Source organism: Neolamprologus multifasciatus, chromosome 6 (genome assembly GCF_963576455.1).
Source record: "Neolamprologus multifasciatus chromosome 6, fNeoMul1.2, whole genome shotgun sequence".
Classification (NCBI taxonomy): domain Eukaryota; kingdom Metazoa; phylum Chordata; class Actinopteri; order Cichliformes; family Cichlidae; genus Neolamprologus; species Neolamprologus multifasciatus.
The window spans coordinates 28,278,432-28,298,239 of record NC_140444.1 but is presented as its reverse complement, the minus strand read 5'-3'; the positions used below and the strand labels follow the sequence as shown (position 1 = coordinate 28,298,239).

The 19,808-nt window shown below is 40.6% G+C and overlaps 1 protein-coding gene and 1 long non-coding RNA gene across 2 annotated transcripts; one reads left to right on the top strand and one right to left on the bottom strand.

The window, feature by feature from the left end:
* Positions 1-772: 772 nt before the first annotated feature.
* LOC146517201 (uncharacterized) lies at positions 773-2,018 on the bottom strand. Its single transcript, XR_014874742.1, has 3 exons — positions 1,897-2,018; positions 1,563-1,750; positions 773-1,431 (listed from the first exon to the last, which is right to left on the bottom strand). It is a non-coding gene; the product is annotated as an uncharacterized LOC146517201 (long non-coding RNA).
* Positions 2,019-9,086: 7,068 nt separating this feature from the next.
* LOC146517200 (uncharacterized) lies at positions 9,087-12,321 on the top strand. The gene is made up of 3 exons (XM_085163911.1): positions 9,087-9,406; positions 10,311-11,747; positions 11,972-12,321. Exons 1-2 carry the CDS (start codon positions 9,355-9,357, stop codon positions 11,102-11,104), a joined length of 846 nt encoding a protein of 281 aa, XP_085020037.1. The 5' UTR covers positions 9,087-9,354; the 3' UTR covers positions 11,105-11,747; positions 11,972-12,321.
* The last annotated feature ends 7,487 nt before the right edge of the window (positions 12,322-19,808 follow it).

Sequence of the window (19,808 nt, the reverse complement as noted above, 5' to 3'; positions counted from 1 at the left end):
GACCTGCTGAAACCACATACATCTTCTCGGGCTTTAAGGTCATTAGATCAGAGACTGCTGGTGGTACCGCGCACTCGTTTTAAAACTCGTGGTGATCGGGCCTTTCAGACTGTGGCACCACGGTTGTGGAATTCTCTCCCACTGTCTCTTCGCTGCACGGACTCCATTGATTCTTTTAAGATCAGCTGAAGACATTTTTATTTAGAAAAGCATTTGATTAATTTCTTCTTATGCTGTTTTATAGTTTTATTGTTTTACATTGTTTTATTTACTGTTATATTGTTTTTATATTCCCATTTCCTGTGTTGTAAAGCACTTTGTGATTTTTATCTGTGAAAAGCGCTATATAAATAAATTTTACTTACTTACTTACTTACCCCGGTACTCGCATCTCTACATTGGCTACCAGTTAAACATAGAATTGATTTTAAGGTTTTATTATTTGTTTTTAAAGCCCTCCATGGTTTGGCTCCAGGTTACATTTCAGATCTTCTTAGCCTGCACTTGCCCACTCGATCTCTGCGCTCCTCCAGTCAGATGGTTTTATCAGTTCCACGCTCCCAGCTCAAATCTAGAGGTGACAGGGCTTTCTCCATTGCCGCCCCGAGACTCTGGAATACTCTCCCCCCCTTCATAAAATTCTCTTCATCCTTGGAAGTCTTTAAATCGAATCTCAAGACCTACTTATTTTCCAAGGCTTTCGGATCTCGTTGATATTACATGTCTTACAATTTTTTATTTTTATTTTAAATTTTTAAATTTTAAATTTTAAATTTTTTAATTCTTTTATTATATTATTCCTCTGTTCAGCACTTTGGCCGACACTTGATGTCTTTTAAATGTGCTATATAAATAAAGTTGACTTGACTTGACTTGACTTGACTTGACTTATTTTGAAGGTCCATGTCTGATGTTAATATTTCTGGTTTTGCTTCCCCTGTCTCATTAGGCCTGATTTGCCCCAGCTGTTTTTCCCTGCTGTTGCCCATTCCCTGATTGCTCCTCTATGTATTTAAGCCCTGTGTTCCAGTTTGTCAGTGTTGTGATCTACCCTTATCTAGCTGTGTGTTCTGTCTGTGTAAGTGTATTTTGTATTCCTAGTTTTGTTGCCCTTTTGAGTTCATGTCTGTCTCCAGAGTCTGCACTTCGGGTCCTTTTCCTTCCTGCACACAGCTGTCACATAACACAACAAATATACAAAAAAAAGAAGAAGAGGAAAATACACAACAATAACATTTTTCTGCTGAACACAACAATATAACACATTTTCACAACTATTTTATGAACCAGTTAGCTACAATTGAGCTTAATCTTTTTTTAAGTCTACATAAATATCACATCATCATCATCATCAACCCGTCCCTTCATCTGGTTTTGTTGACTGTGGAGAAGAGTGCACATGAAGACTCTCCTGTTTCCTGACTTCTGTCTCTGAAAACAGAGAAGAACATTTCATGATTTGGAGGATGTAGCATAAACTGAAATCATTTCCATTAATGGTGAAAAAGAACAGTAAAGGCAGTGAGTTTGTTTCTTAGACATGAGAGGACAGTCTCTCTCACCTCTTGGCTGCACTGCCTCTGTTAAATCTAACAGCAGTGTACTCAGTAACTTCCTGTTCCTGCATGTGTCTGTGAGGCTGAGCTGCTCTGATGTTGGAGTAGAGAGGATCTGCCTGGTTATTGGAGAAGTGGATGCTGGTATACTGAAGATCATCCTGCTCCTCTGGCTGTCTCTGATCAGGTAAACACTGTATAGGAAAAAAGATCTCAGCTACAAATGTGATCAAATGTATTTGAGTTAAAGAACAACAGCAAAGAAGGATTTGTGAGTCCAACAGGAAGTTTAAAACCACAATGTTGGTTATTTGTACAACACTGATGTGACTGTTTTCACCTGTTCTCTGTTGTTTGCTCTGTCTTCAGACTTAACAGGTTCCTTGGACATCCTCTTTTTTTCTGGTTGGGACAATTAATGTTGAACAAAATAATGACATTCATAAACTGTTAAAATCAAACTGTATCTCACAAACAACAATGTAACACAGAACAGCAGCAGTTACTCCAGCAGCTTCTAATGTTCCCGCTCCTGTGGAAACAAAGATCAAAATAAAACACTGACAGTTAAGTTAGCATTACAACAACTGAGCACAGAGTTGATTCAGGCATGAGATCAAGTCAAACTAAGCCACGACATTGTAGAATAAATGTTACTGTGCCTGGAATTTTAGATAATTGTACTCTTTGTAAAACTGCACAGGAACTTGTTCATGCATGAATAGCCAGTAAAATAAGCTACTGTAAGACTTGAGTTCACTGAAACTCATGTAACACTTTCCTTATTTTATGGCCTCAATTATCTGATTGTAACATAAAGTAGAGTCACTGCAGGTTAGAACAGTTAAAGCGGTGCTCTGATCACTGATGTACTGGCATATAGTTAGAGTTAGACAACTTAGATTAGTCCTTCAGCACAATGAGTTAACTGGTGCCATCCCAGCATTGAAAATTTGAGCACTTAATGAACAAAGTTTTAGGAAGACATATCCTCCTCCAGACTCCTGCTACACCACTGCTGATGTCAGAAGTTCATGTGAGAAAAACAGAAACATTACAATTAAATTTGAAGTTAAACCAGCATCACTTCCTGAGTACAGAAAGTAACACTAAGAATGTAGAGTCATATATCATACGTCAACAACTGCTACAAAACTCATTCCCAGTACAGAACAGTGCTGCTGCAGTTTCAGCAGCATTCAATTGTAACTTTGTCTACATGTTTAACTTCTACTATTAACTATTAACTTCTGAGCTCATGCAGTGAGGAGGATACTTTGTGAAGAAAGGCCATCAGTCAAGTGGAAGTTAAAGTCAAACACTGACAGAAGAACCCAACAATGCAGCCAAAACTCTTCCTCAGAGCAACAGATGTTTTATATACAGAAAAGCAACAGAGCAGGTTAATATATCACCAACAACAACAAGGACAAAAGTATTTTACAATAAGATGTAAAATGTGGAGAGTGTGATCTTTGAGGTGACCAAGTAGCTTCCAACTGTTGGATAAAATATCCTCCTCACTGCCATCATCATTAAATCCACATGAGCTGAATGTCATTGATTACCTGCTACAACAGTCAGCTGTAAGGTGGAGTTATGAGTATATATGTACATCTGCATAATGACTGAAACTAGCACCACTGAATGAACAATGGACTGGGAGGTCAGTTCCTAGATCATCAAAATGTAAAGTCTCATGACCACTGATCAACGGCTATGAGTACTATTGAAAGAGAGTTGGGGAATGGCAAGCTACATCGTAGCCACAGCTGCCCTGGGGCACACTGACAGAGGCGAGGCTACCAGACACCAGCGCCACCGGGCCCTCTGACCACCACCAGTAGGCACGGGTGAAGTCTCTTGCCCAAGGACACAACGACCGAGACTGTCAGAGCTGGGGCTCGAACCGGGAACCTTCCGATTAGAAGACAAACTGCCAACTCTTGAGCCACAATCAAAGCTAAAGCTTGGCCAGCTGGTGAAGTGGGAGCCAAAGCACACTTGGGAATACACACTTGGGAATGTTCACGTGTTGACAATATGTGATTAGAAAATGAATTAAGAAAAATTTATAGTGTTGCCACGCCGGGGATTCGATACCGGCCCTCCAGCTCCCGCACAGGAAACACTAGCCGGAAGGCTAGGCTAAAGCTAAAGCTGCAGCTTGGCCCGCTGGCCAGCAAAGTGGGAGTTTTAAAGCACACGACTGAGACGCCAAAACACACTTGGGAATGTTAACATGTGTACAATATGTGATTAGAAAATGAGTTAAGAAAAATGTAAAAGTGCTGCCACGCTGGGTAAACGATCCCGGCCCTCCAGCTCCTGAAACGATAACATTAGCCGGAATATATATATATATATATATATATATATATATATAATTAATTGTATTTTTGTATTTTTATATTTCAATATCACAATAATCTTCCAATTTAGAACTACACGTTAAAAAGAACTAACATAAATAAAATACACTTCAACTAAATACTTATAATTTATTTTCCCAAACCATGCGGGGCCGCACTATAATGATGCAGCTCCGGAGCCGCAGGTTGCAGACCCCTGGGCTAGGCTAAAGCTTAAGCTGCAGCCTGGCCCGCCTGCAAAGTGGGAGTTTTAAAACACATGGCTGAGACACCAAAACACACTTGGGAATGTTCACATGTGTACAATATGTGATTAGAAAATTAATTAAAGAAAAAAAAAAAGAAAAGTGCTGCCACACCAGGGAATTGATCAAGGCCCTACAGCTCCCGTAAAGGAAACACTAGCCAGAAGGCTAGGCTAAAGCTGTGACCTGGCCCACTTGCCAAGTGGGAGTTTTCAAGCACAGGCTGAGACGCCAAAACACACTTGGGAATGTTCATGTGTTGACAATGTGTAATTAGAAAATGAATTAAGAAAAATTGAAAGTGCGGCCTGAGAACAGACAGCAGCCTTAACTAGCGGGACAAAGTAGCACATAGTACTTGAAGGAGTTATCACAGCCAATCAGTTCTCAGGAAAATGGAACATCACATAAATATTTCTCTTCTTTTATTTTCATCAATGTATTTCCTTTCATATATTTTCTGTCAATATTTCTGCCTGATTAGAAGCTCATAGGCAGTTCCTGTCACTCTACAATAAAATAATGTAAAGACTGCCCTCTCTGCCCTCCCACTAGCTGACCTAACTGACCCAAGTAAACTGTGATAAGATACCCTACATGGACTAAGGTTCTTGGGCACATACATATAGATTTGCTTGGCTGTAGAAATCCATGCCATGAAGCTCCCAGCGCACATTTTTGATGCTTCTGTCTGTGGCAGAGGACTATGCACCCCTACCCATTTATTATGAACAAACAGCACAACTGTTTTTGCTTTTTTTAATTTTTTTATAATACACATGCATGATTTAGATTTATACTTATGTGGCAGCTATTTACTGACCTGACAAAGTTATTTGAAATCATGTCATGTCATCAATAAGACATGTTATTTTCCATGAAAACTAAAAGTGGGCAGATTCTCAAAAAATGAATGAGACGTGCATGACCTTCTATGACTCTGTGGTGGTGGCCTCAGCCATCTTTTATGGTGTAGTCTGCAGCAGCATCTCTGCTGGGGACAGGAAGAGACTGAACAGGCTGATCAGAAGGGCCAGCTCTGTTCTATGATGCCCTCTGGACCCAGTGGAGGTGGTGAGTGACAGGAGAATGGTGGCTAAGCTGTCATCCCTGTTGTACAACATCTCCCACCCCATGCAGGAGACTCTGACAGCACTGAGCAGCTCCTTCAGTAGCAGGCTGCGGCACCCACGGTGTGGGACGGAGAGATTTCACAGGTCTTTCCTCCCTACTACTGTCAGACTCCACAACAAAGACTTCAACTGATCAAACACACACATCCACACATGTGCAATAGCAATAACACTATTATGACAGGGCGTCACACTAACACAGTTGCTTGTGTCCAGCTTAGCTCTGTTATTATAAATTGGATTCAAAACGCGCCCAGTTTAATGACTTAAACTAAACTGGCATTAAAGTTTCAATGAACTAAAGTGGTCCCCCTGAGTCAGCACCCAGAAAGCTCTTATCTTTAAAAATGTGGCCATAAATACGAGCGTTGCTAGGACCTTAAAACACTGGGGCTAAATCCAGACCTGAAATCTTTGGAAGTTTCACTCAGTAACAGCACCTTTTTAATATTATTGACTAAATTTTATAGTCACAGTTATATGAAATGTCAAACAATCACAGAGTGATGCTGAACTAAACAATCAATGCAATTTGAGTTGTTCTAGTTTGTTTCTTATATTGGATTTATTGTAAGCAGCGGGACTAAAAAATAGTAAAAATATGAATGAATCTCTGCTCTCACAGCTTTTATTGTGCCATAATGTCTCCTTTGAAACTGTGCTCTTGCTCGTCTTTTGGATGCTCACCTCTTCTTCACCTTTCCTGTTGCTTTCACCAAACTGCTGCACTCTTGTTCTCTGCTCTCACCTCCTGTTCTGGTTATAATTAGAATGCAGTCAGCATGTGCCAAACAAACTCCCCCCAAATCTATCATGTTTGATATGATGAGGAGGTTTTTAGCATCTTATTTATGCACTTATTCAACAAACTGTATCAATCAATTATTAAACAAATATCAGACTGTAGAAAAGCAAATAATAATGCACTGAGCAAGTTCATGCCCTAAGAGCTAAATGGCCATCAAAAGAATATCCTGAATGCCTAATACAGGACAGGCCAACATTTAATGCAGCCACAGATCAACATCAGTCAGCTTTCTGCACTTTCCACCTGATCACATCTGTCTTCAAAGTCATGTCACTTCCTCTTTGGTTCATTTATGTTTACTTTTAAATTTGCAGTGACAATAACTTTAGTGACATAGTGCACAAATTATTTCCTATGGATAGCTGGGTTATCTTGGTTTATTTAAGTTAGTATTTTTAAAGGTGCAGTCAGTCATTTTTTAGGTTACTTGATAGAAAAAACGGATCTTGTACTCATAAACATCCATAGAAAAGTGGATAACAATGACACATTGTTAAATGTGTCATTGGTCACTGCTTAATTCCTCATTCTTTAAGCATTATTCATCCTTAGTATGTCATTTATAAATAGAGATATACAGTCTTAGAAAGAATCAATTCTGAGCCTTTTCTTCTTACTCCAAGGACCTTTTCTGAGTTATCATTGTACCAGAGGAGGAGAGCATCCACTACTTGTTTCATTTCACCTGAGTTCACCTGTGGGAAAGCACAGCCCCTGAATATTTCTTTGAATTCAGGAGGACTTGGGAATTAATCTTGAGTGGTTACTGACTTATCTGACTAAAGCTAATGAACCAGAGAAATTCTAAATTCTATTCTAAAACATCCCAGGTCTGAATTTGTGTCTGCACCTTCACACTCCAGATATAAAGGATCATACCTGTTTTACCTCCAGTGTTGTGCCAAAAAGTCATTGTTTACCAAAAACTGATTTCCAGTGTTTCCGTGTGTTTTTTATGTGTAATGTTTTTACTTATATTGATAAATAGTCTTTAGTGAACATGATTTATAAAAGGGTTATATGTCAAATTTAATAATGACCCGTTTTTTCAAGTATCTTTATAACTCTGTGTTATTTTAACTACATTAAAACCAATCCAGTCCTTTTGGGCCACTTCAAAGCTCTCAAACCAGAAACACTAGCCGCTAGGCAAGGCTAAAGCTGTGACCTGGCGCATTTAAAAGCACACAGCTGAGACACCAAAAGACACTTGGGAATGTTCACGTTCATGTGTTGATAATAGTGATCAGAAAATAAATTAAGAAAGACTGAAGGTGCTGCCACGCTGGGGAATCGATCCCAGCCCTACAGGTCCCGAAACTGAAACACTAGCTGATAGGCTAGGCCAGGGGTCAGCAACCTTTCACACCCAAAGAGCCATTTGGACCCACTTTCCACGCAAACGAAAACACTGGGAGCCGCAAATATTTTTTGATATCTAAAATGAAGATAACACTGTATATACTGTTTTTTACCTTTATGCTTTGTGTGAACAACTAAGGTGTGTTGCTTATGAAATCCATGAAGTGCTACAGAGAAAGTTCCATGTTATTTATGTAATGAACATATTTTGAACTCTTAAAGTTCAATAACAAATAACAAATAACAAAATAACAAAAATAACAAATAACAAAAGGAAAGCTGAACTAAAATGATCCAGCAAACAAAAACTGTTGTGAGCCGCCACCCTTATATCGCCTTTGGGCTTTTGGAGCCTTGACCTGACTTTTAAAAAATAAAAGCACTATGCTGCTAAAAAATTTAAAAATGGATATTTGCAAAATTCTGCCTGAATATGTATTTTACCTGGTTAATGTGTGTGGCAAGGCGTGGTCTGTAGGGGAGGCGGACCACCTGAGCGGCACCCGCAATCATGCCTTGCCACCTTGCCATCTATGCTGTTTGTTGGTATGTGTCGGGCTGTGAGCTGAAAAGCTACAGCCGGCTGTATGCGAACAGAAACCGTGTGTGAAAAGTGGTCAATAAAGAGATGCTGAAAAGCATGTTCATGCAAACATTGTTGGGTCTGCAGTGGTACGTTTACAATGGGACTTCTGCTCCTGAACCTCTGCGCATATCCTATATGCGCACAGCGTCTGCAAATCGGGGCTGTACGAAGTCACTTTCATCTTTACACGGGACTGTAAGCTGTCATCTGTGAGGCGTGAGCGGTGTTTGTTTTTTAACATAGTTCACAGTGGAGAATAGCTGCTGACATAATGTGGATCCGAAGATCCATAATTGACCTAGGGTTGAAAGTCTTGATAAATGCAAGGCGTTTCGGCGGGTACACCGGCTTCCGCGAGTGTGACGCTTATTTTGAGCTAAAAAATAAAAAAAATAAAAATAAATTAAAAAAAAAAAAAAAGATATATATATATATATATATATACATATATATAATTGTATTTTTATATTTCAATATCACAATAGTCTTCCAATTTAGAACTACACGTTAAAAAGAACTAACATAAATAAAATACACTTCAACTAAATACTTATAATTTATTTTCCCAAACCATGCGGGGGCTCCGGAGCCGCAGGTTGCAGACCCCTGGGCTAGGCTAAAGCTTAAGCTGCAGCCAGGCAGTGGGAGTTTTAAAACACATGGCTGAGACACCAAAACACACTTGAGAATGTTCACATGTGTACAATATGTGATTAGAAAGTTAATTAAAGAAAAAAGAAAAGAAAAGTGCTGCCACACCAGGGAATTGATCAAGGCCCTACAGCTCCCGTAAAGGAAACACTAGCCAGAAGGCTAGGCTAAAGCTGTGACCTGGCCCGCTTGCCAAGTGGGAGTTTAAAAGCACATGGCTGAGACTCCAAAACACACTTGGGAATATTCACGTGTTGACAGTATGTGATTAGAAAATCAATTAAGAACAACTGAAAGTGCTGACACACCGGGGAATCGATCCAGGCCCTCTAGACACTAGCCGGCAGGCTAGGCTAAAGCTAAAGGTGCGATTTGGCAGGCTCCGTTCATATAGTTCTATCACGTGCAGGTGCACATGCATGTTGGCAACCGTAACCATGGCCTGCCGAGGGTATATAAATGCTGCACAAGGTTCCATTCCTCCCTTTACACTTGCTATTGGACTTGTTTTGACCTGCTCCAACGTCAGCCTGTGGAAAGTTACGTTTTGGAAAATATTTTTCTGAAAGCGATTTTACTTGCAAGCGACAAGTACTTCATCTTTGGATTGTTTGTGCTTGTTTTTCATCTTAACAGCAAAGATGGCTCTTCGTCGACCCCGACTCCTCGACAGTCCCCTGGACTTCGCTGCAGGTACTTTTAACATTTCTTCAGTTATTTTAAGAGTCACTAAATGGTTGTTCCAGTGTGAATATCAAGTTTTAATGTTATCAAAATATGTGTATTCCAAGATTTTTCCCCGTAAATTGTTTGTATGCTTTAAATTTTACGGGAGAGGTGTAGAAATTATTAACGACTGGTGTATGAATTTGAAAAAAAAGAAGAGGTGTTACTTTGATTTGAAGACTTTGACCCTTTTTTAATGAAATGGTTAAAAATAGCTTAATGGACTAAAATTTGTAAAATGCCCCAAAATCTGTCTCTGTGGTAACAGCATCTTCAAGATGTCATGGCGTCAGAACACAGGCGTAAACACACCAGATCCCGGTCCCCTCCTAACATCCTGTTCTTCTCCTGTTCAAATGCTTTATTGGAATTAACTATAACTTTTTCCCAGCTACAAAACGTGATGATAAAAAATAAAAATAATATAATATAAAAAAAACCTGAAAACAGTAATCATAGTACAGTAGTAATAATGGTATTAAGACCTATCTTATGTTATGCTAATATTTTTAATAATATATCTTATTATATAGCAAACAGATACACAGGGATAGCATGTGGTAAAAAGATTTCATGTATCTATCCTTAAAATATCGCGTTACATCTGACCTCAGTACAACTGCTTTTGTACAAACAAACAGGTTTAGAGCTCTTCTATTAAAAATGGTGCTTCACTTAATGATGTGAACTTAGTTGACTTAGTTGTTTTTTTTCTTGCATGAACAGGTAGAAGTGTCATTCAGTCTGACATAAATGTAGCCTACAATGCTTTTCTCTCATCATCTGCTCAAACTAACAGATGTAGGTCTGTTGCTTTAGCATTTGGTGTTTATTACATTCCTAATGTTATTTTAAACTTGTTTCCTCACAGGTCGTCTTGACTACGTGGTTGAGCGTCCTGCAGAAGAAGGCCTTCCTGAAGTCATCAGGATCCTGGATGACACTGACGGTGAAGGTGAGTATGGTGAGTATCTCCCTGTCTCACCCTCCCCCTCTTCTCATGAAGCACAACATCCTGATGACAGTGAAGAGGAAGGTGAGTACCCTCCCTACCTACCTGAGGACGTTGAAGAGGTGAGTGAACAGACTGACAATTCATCTGACTGGAACGACTCACAAGAGTGGGGCGATTGGCCTAGCGATGACTCGGGGTATGACACCATGGATGAGAGAGATGCTTCTCCTCTCATCCGGGAGCTTTCTCCAGAGCCGTTTTGGCACGATTGGCAACGTCCTATTTCTCCAGGTGATGCCCCATTCGCCATGCCGCCTTTCGGCCACGCCAACGACCCACTCTTCCCTCTAGTCGTTGCCCCAGTCTGTGATCCGTCAGCTGCTCCTTCTTCACCTGTTCTCTTATCTACTCCCTCAGCTGCTTCCTCTCCTGCTCCGTCACCTCCGCCCTCAGCTGTTCTTTCTTCTTCACCTGCTCTCTTATCTTTTCCCTCAGCTGCTTCCTCTGCTGATCCTACAGCTTCTCCTTCTCCTTCAACCTCAGCAAAGAGAAAGAGAGAAGACGTCTGCAGTGAAGAGGTAAGTGCAAAGGTAAGCAAGGTAAGTGATGACACGTTCTATGGCCCTTCAACATCATCGGGTTCTTTTGGTGTCAGACGCTTCTGGGAAAGGCCTTTTAACCTTTCACATGATGACAGCGACTCTGACTAGATTATGTTAGAACTTGTTTTTAAACTTGTAAATATCTTTTAATTTTTAATTAACTTTGTAATATTTAAGTTAAGCCTTTGTGTCTTGTGATGTTTGTAAGACAGCTAACTAAGAATATCTAACTTTTAAAAAATATTAACTAACACATGTGAAATGTATTGTTTTTTTCTTAATATGTGACATTGCCTGTGTGACTGTAAGGTAGTGTTTTAGGTATTGTTACTTCTATTTCTGTTGATATCACAGGTAACTATTTAAATGACTTACATATTTTTTCTCAAGCTCTAGCTCAGCATGCAGGACAAAGGTAAGTCCGTACTTAATGTCAACACAAATAATTAGATTGTGTTTACATAAGGTATAGCCTGTGGCTAAGGGATCAGAGGTAAGGTAAAAACACATAACAGAAGAAAAGTAAATTGAACAACTCAGTGATCTGTGAATTCATGCTTTTCTCTTTGTCTTTTTGTCTCCGGGTGCTTTACACTCGTCCTCTCCCAGCATTCAGCACTTCAGACACTCAACGTCCAAGACGGAGCTAACACAGAGAGATACTCCACCCAGAAGACAGCCTTACCCCAACCTGATGAGAAGGATGGATGACCAAATGACAAACTGGAGAGTGGTGCTGTGTTCCAGCTATGTAAGTTATCACCTCACATTGGCTACAAACTGTCTTGAAGACTAAATCCTTCCAATAGCTGGTATAAATCATCGTCCTACAGTACTGTAGGTCTAAGTTTATTTATAGTTTTTGTGTGTATATGTTGAGTTTAAAATTGCATTTTAACAACATGCTGCAGCTGCCTACTATGGAAATGCTGTTTCGTGTTAAAATGACGTCTTTCTTGTGTTATTACTTTGCAGGGCAGCTGAGAGTGGACAGAGCTGCACAGAGGACCAAAGATCCACTCTCAGCACTTCATACCTGACTGGCCACAGCACCACCCCTCTTCACCCAGGGTGAGGAGGGTCCTGACCCCGCCTGCACAGAGGGAGTTGTGAACATGCACTTCTGTGTCGGTGGGTTTAGGAGCCTCCTCACACACACACGGATGAAGACTGTCACTGGAAGATGTCTCCATTGCATCAGCAGGACAGGACATAAGCATTTGTAAAATATTACAGTTTGTGATGTTTTATACATGTTTTTATTGCTTCATTTCAAACTAGGAGATATAAAATAAACCAGTTTTCAGAATATTTTCTGTGTATTTAGTTGTTTTCTTAATAAGTTATTTGGAACATCATTGCAACCTGTCAGCTTTTTATTGAGGATTTAGAAAGTTGCTGGTGGCCCGAGGCTGTACAGTGGGGTGTTGTTTTTGTCACATGATGAAAGTGACCTCATGGGGAGCAAAAAGAACAACTGAACTATTTGGGGATTCACAGACTTTGGTAATCGTTAAAAAATGGAGAAAAACAGTTCTGTGTGAACAAGAAGCTCAAATATAAACCATCCTGACACACTGACACAAATGATCTGCTATCAGTGTTTTCATGAACCTGGGTGAAGGTAATTTGCATGAGTTTAACCTCCCTGTCAAAAACCTGCATGTTAAGTTTTCAAATCACATTTTATCCCGATGGTCCAAGGCTTACATCTTTAAGCTCACAAACGTACTTCTGTAATTAATCAGTAACCAATTTATTACTTTAAGTTACAGTGTGAGGGGCATTAATGAACATAAATTAGCTTTAACTGGATTATGTGTTTAGGTCAAGAGACACATACCTTCATCTTTAAGAGGCTCTTCTTAAATGTCTGATCACTATGTTTGTATTTGTTTGCAGCATCACTGCAGCAGAGAGGGTATAACACAAGGCCACAGTCATGTGGTATCCTGTCCTGCTATTAAGTGAATAAAATACTGAAAAAAACATCTAGACACTAAATACAGTCACTGGCCACTTCATTAGTTACACCTTGCCAGTACTGTTTTGGGGCTTCTTTCACCTTCAGAACTGCCTTAATTCTTTGTGGCGCAGATTCAACAGAGACCTGGAAACATTCCTCGCAGATTTAGTTTCATATTGACATGATAGCATCACACAGTTGCTTCAGATTTGCCGGCTGTGCATCCATGTTGCAAATCTCCTGGTCCACCACATGCCAAAGATAATCTGCTGGATTGACATCTGTTATAAGATGAGTATACTGTGGTCATAAAACGATGGGCATGGTCAGCAGCACAACTCAGGGAGGTTGTACCTCTGAAGAGGCTTCTTCCCATTACACCTGAAGTTTTGACCAGTGAAAAGTTTCCTCACACAGTGTTTCCTAGTGTTTCATCAACAAAGGAGAATTTGTTCCTCAGACTGTGCAAAAATTGCTTTCATGGTTATCCTGCTGCGAGGGTGAGCTCTGAGATGGGCCCAAGCCATGCTTGCTCCTCAGCAGTCTTTATTTAACCTGAAATGTCAAACCCAATTATTGTGGAAGACTCCTCCGACTCTTGAGAAGGAGTTATGCTTTTTGTTTTGTTACTTGTAATAAATATAGCCTTTTTGCAGCTCCGGAGGCCTGGATTGCTGAATTGGACACTCGCAATCCCACCCTTGAAAACCCCGTAGCTGGTCAGGCCCCTGTAGCCGGAGCAGTGGAAGGTGGCGTAGGCCCTGCTAACTGTCTCCAAGCAGGTTATCCTGAGCAGAAAACATGATGGCTGGGTGACGGAAACACAGCGCGGGACTCTTTACTGTAGGGCAGATCTTAAATACAAACACATACGATTACTTTAGGAAACTCTCTATGTTTGCACTTTTAATCACAACATAAATTTGAACTTTCCTTGTATCAAATGCCCTAAATAAGGGCATCATTTTTTTTAATCTGTCAAATTTCATCACATTGTTGGGGATGCATCTCTGCAGTCTGTCTATGGATCTTAAATAGAATTTGAGTGATGGTTTTAGCTGAAATACATAAAGGATTGGCACAGACTTGGTTGCTTGTGTTGGTTTGCTCATTTTCTGAAAGGTTAACTGATCATTGCATTGAAGGGGACTTCTTCAAGTGTTTGTATTGCCTGGCAGATCTGTTCAAACACTTTTTTGACTCATCATGTTAGAGAATCGTTTTCCTTATACTCTCAGGGCCCTTTAAATACACTCTGAACAACTCAAATCATGTGGGTTTTCAATCTAAAGGCTTGAAGGTGCTGTTTAGCTTATGGGATTCAGAGGGTGGTTGCCTATTTTAATCACAAATTAAAGCATGACATTCAAATGAACAGTGTTTACATACAAAACAGGACAAAAACAGTCTTGTCTGGGTTAAAGGCAACTTTCTCCAGATTCATCCCCACCAGCTCCTTCACTGGTTTTTGGTCCCATCCTTCAGGTATCGGCTCGCTCTGCATCTTAGGCTGTTAAGAGATACACAAGTCCATTAAACACATAAAGACGAGCTGCCTCCCGGGTTCTGTCTCTGTGCCACTGTCAAGAGATTTATTCTAAAGACACTTCTTCAGCTAAGAATCTAAAGGTAGAAACACACAGACGCTGCAGTTTTTACTTGCAAGGGCATGATCACAGAACGCTCACACCAGAGTGGGGGCCCTGTGATGTGCGCTCTGTTCCTGCACTTGCCTTTATTTATATACAAAAGTAATACAACAGTGAATACGTCTATTCATTAACAGAGGAATGTTAGTATGTAGGGAGTGAAGATAAAAGTGGTTCAGGTGTGTGTGTGTGTGTGTGTGTGTGTGTGTGTGTGTGTGTGTGTGTGTGTGTGTGTGTGTGTGTGTGTGTGTGTGTGTGTGTGTGTGTGTGTGTTATTCTGAAGGACATGGCCCCTCTTCTTGAAGATAAGAGCATCCAGCTCCCCTCTTCCTGGCAGGAGTGAAATGATAACAGCTTGCTCAGCTATTATCACTGTGAGAAAGAATTTATAAAGCAAGTCTTGATTCCAACAACAGTCATAAAAGGGTCATCATGCAGTATTCTATAATATGCAAATTTATATCACTAAAAGATTATACTGACTACTAAGTACAATTTTCTATTGACATTCCCTCCTGTTGTTCACGTATAATTTTTGGTGAGATATCAGTATGTAACATCTTGTCGTACATTTTCTGTGACATCATCATTAATCACGCAAAATCTTCAAGTTCCAACAGATCAGGGTCATCATCATCATCATTTGTCACGGCTATGTATGCAGCAACAGTGGAAACAATTATGCGGTTAATCATGAGCTTTAAACATGGCAGTATACATGTTGCAAAAACACAAAGTAAAAGTAAGAATATCCCAACTCCGATGAGTAGTCTCTTTAGCACCTGTACCCAGGAGCCAGTGTAAAGCCAAGAAAACCAGTCACTTGTATCACTTACATAGTCCTGATTTTGGGCCTGCTGGATCTGTCTCAAAGCGTTTAGTGCGTCAGTCATGTTTGATGAGTGTACATTGTCTGGTATGTAAGTGCAGCAGGTGTTGTTGAAGAGGACACAAAGTCCCCCTTTCTCTGCTAGTATCATGTCCAAAGCTACTCGATGTTGCATCACTGCGATCCATAATGCATTGATTTCCTGATTCTGCTGTTCGTTGATCTTGCACGAAGCATTCAAGAAGAGTCCAAAGCGGTAGTCCGGAGTTTTGAACCTCAGCATGTTTTTTCCGGTTCCCACCCAGGGGAACAATGTGTGGAGTACTTTCCGTCCAGTAGTCCACAGTTTGAATTCCTTGGGTATGTCGCTTCCCCATATCGGGTCATGTGGTTGAAGTTTAGGGAACAGTGATCTTCTTTTCCAGCGTGCTGTAGAAGTGGTGTTTACTGCGGTCATCCTCTCCAGGTCACTAGTCGGAGCCCAAACGCCATGACACTTGAACCCAGTTGGTGTCTTGGCAGTCATTGTGTCTGTTTCTGCTGCGAAGGATCCTCGTATATCTGTGACCTCGTCTGGTGTCTGTTCCTTCCTCTGTAAGAGACAGATAACCAAAACACCTCTCGTCCTAGCCCTAATAATCTAATATTGTTATTCATTGTTCCTTTAGTGATTCAAAATCGGTTTAGCACACTTGACCAGTAACTTATTCTAATCAGAATTTGTGTGTGTGTAAGCGTGTTTGCATTTAGCCCTCTGCACTCAAGGCATTTCCTACACTTTATCAGTCCGGAAGAACGAAGTCATATAACCCTTGTTTGATGTTAAAACTCAACTTCCCCCACCTTTTTGACACATTCCCATGTGTCAGTTCAACGGAGCTAGAAAATTAAAAGAAAAGGTTAGTGACCTCATAGCTCAGAAAGTATCAGACTTTCTCCCATCCAGTGTCGTTGCTCCAGTCCTGTCATCCTGTGCCAGGGAATAAAATCAATTTAATTGTCATGTTATATCTGTTCAACTCCTGGCTCCGCCCAGAGCCTGCGTCCGCAGAATTGCCTAGAGACAAAACCTGTATTAGTATGAACTTCACACATAAAAACGCCTGTTTTAACTTTTATTTCCAATCTGTTAATTAGAGTGCTTAAACATCAAATAGACTGAGTCTATAACAAGTCAATACAGCTGTAAATGTGGCCAATTATCAATCTATTACCAATCCATAACAAAAGATAGCTTTTATTTTATGCTTGCTTTTAGTCTACCACTCACCCAGAGGATCTTCAATCCCAGAAAATTCCTTCTCCTTATTTAATGAGTCTGTCCTCCTTCCATGCCCTGGTAACTGGTCCATCCAGAGCCATATCATCTTAGAATATACATACAACAAGCCAAACCACACCTTGGTCACACCAACCCTTTTGGTGGCGAAAAACTGTTGGTGTGGTCAAGTGGGTGCTGTAAAACAAAAGCTCAGGACAGAACAGTTATCAGTCATGTACTTCATACAAAATTAGCATATATTGAATTTCATATTGATCCTCTGAGTGTAATGGTACATTTTAATTTGAATTTATCAAAGCTAAACACAATAATTTTTCTTTATTTTGCTCTTGTTCTTGTGCAGCACCACATCTCAGCACATGCCCCTGTCGGTTCTATTCTACTTTTAAATTGCTGACTATTTCAAGAAAGAACCTAAATGACGGGGACCAGTGTTTATTGTTACATATCTGAATGTGACAAGTCTACCATTTCCCTGTTATTCATAGGTATTGTTAAAGTTTTGGCTTTTGCCTCTATAAAAGTTAATTGACTTTTTACAGTGGCCTGCTATGGTTAATAATAACATGTTCAATCATGAGTGAAATCAAAGCTTTTCTTCCCTTTAGCATTTAACATTCCCAACAATATAATGTGATACGTTAATCGAAACACAGCTAATAAAACACAGTTTTCTTAATGCAAACATCAGTAACTCAAAATTAGCAACCAAAGGGTTAAGTCTGCCGTTCACACTCTCATGTGAAGCTACATTCTCCCCCTCTGCTCTCTCTTATCCTCCTGCTCCTGCAAAAACAAAACAAAGCAAGACAAAACATCCACCCTTCTTTTACAGGCTGGGTGAATTGTTTGTGGACATTTACTAATCCTAAAGTCAGTACCATTCTTGTCTCAGTATCAAGTCAGTTACAACTTTTAGTCGTCAGTCCATCACAGTCCAGTCACATGCATACATTCACACACATTCATACCAGATATTGCTGATAATGGAGTCTCACGCGGAACCTATTCGAGTATCCATCACCAGCAAGATGACGTCATCATTTTAAAGGAAAACAGTTCCTTGTTTTTTTTGGACTGGATTGACTCGCTGCAATCCTTTTAGCCTCAGGACTTCTCATGTGATCAATGTCCCATATAAGTGAATTTCTCCAGAGCCCATTATAATCATGGAGAAAAATACTTTGCGACTGTTTTCAGTAAGAATATTTTATAGCGCTTTAAAGTTCAATCTCTCAGGCCTGGATTAAAGAGCTGATTTGTTAAATCAGGAACTCACAAAATACCAAAATATCACCACCGGTGGATCACTCCTCTCAGATGTTCTTATTTCAGTGCACTGTAACAAAAGCAAAAACAAACGTAACCAATAAAATACTAATAAAGTAACAAATACTGGGGCCCATTGCAAACATGTCCAAGCATAAAACCATCTTTCTCTCTCTTAGAGAAAGAAAACAATCCAAACCTCACTGATAAAATCAACCTAGTGTTAAGCAAAACCCAAAAATCAACCAAAACTTCACCAGAAAGTTTTTCTCCCTCCCGGGACAATATTGTGTAGGAATACAGGTACCGTAACTCCTTTTTGCATTTTTTTTTTATTTTTATTTTTCTCACACTGGAAACCAGAATACCTAGAGAGAAACCACTGCAAACTAGCCAGACTTTTTTTTTTTTTTCAGTGTGTTCCTCCTTCAATTAAATCTCAATCACAAAAATGTGGCGCTCCGAAATAAGACTCACACCGTTAATTCATCATTTTCACTCTGTACCACTGCTCCTCATCAGGCTGTGTGGAGCACAGTAAACAATTCAGTCGAGGCCTTGAGCCATAAACAGACATCACTCACAGACATTGTTTTCATAACCAAACTGCTTCAGACCCTGTCCCCTAAATCTACACAAATGCCCTCTGGGTGACATGAAATGCATTTAACCAATAAACAATCAATGGCTTCTTCTTGTTGTAACAGATTCTGTATTTGGATGTTTGTGTGCAGCATTTTGCGTATCAGCATAGCATTTGTTAGTAAAGCATTCTTCATTGCATCAGCGTGTGTGTGTATCACTCTTCATTGCACAAGCGTGTGCATGTCTGTGGATCACTTCTCAGTGAATTGAGTCAGCATTTCGATTTGTGTGCGTGTGTGTGTGTCATTTCTCACTCAATCATATGTGTTCATATGTGTGTTTCTCTTCATTCTGAGTCAGTGTATGTAGATGTGTGTGTTTGTGTGTGTTTGTGTTCATCACTTTCCTGTTCTGGTGTTCTGGGTAAACCACGGCCTGAAGCGTGACCTGGGGTCCTGCCCCCCTCCTTTTCAGTCCGTTTGTGTCCATTGGTGCTGTTGCTCAAAGTTCTCTCCATACTGGTTCTGGCCCCAATTGAGGCAGTCCTTTTCTCCAGTGTCCTGCATCTTCTCCTTGTCCAGCTCCTCCTTAACTTGACCCTTTTGCTTCTGTACCTCCTTCAGGGTTTGCTCCTGCTGTTGGAGCTTCTCGTCCCGTTTGGCGACCTCCTGCTCCAGCAAGCTACGGCCTGATTTCAAGTCCTATATCTGGGACTCCAAGCCTGACTGATGGGTTCGATTAGCAGCCAGCTCCTCCTGAGCCATGCTCAGTTTCTGCTCTGATGAGGGCAGAAACCTCAGAGTCTTTTCCGTACACATCAGATTGCTGCAGCTCTGCTGTTCGGCTCTCCTCAGAGGTCAGCTCCTGGCCGAGCCCCGACACCTGTACCTTCAGCTTATGTTCTTCTGGTGCTTTTGTCCAATCTGAGGTGCCTCCTGACCTCCGTCACTCCTCTGGTCTCTGGCACGCCCTTTTTGCTGCCCGAACATCCGTGTTGGTCCGTCACTGTCCTACACAGTTTTAATGCAGAGTTGTTAAGGTCAGCATTCTTTTGCTCGGCCTCACTTTTCATCCGGGCTTAATGGGCGTCTCGTCACTGCTCTGTCAGCTGAAGCTGTCTGGAAATCTCCCCCGTGTAGTGAAACGGGCCTTGGATTTAACGTTCTCCGTCTCCGCTGCATGAGATCGTTTTCCTGCAGCACTGTTGACATTTTCAGGTTGTTGTTGTGGGT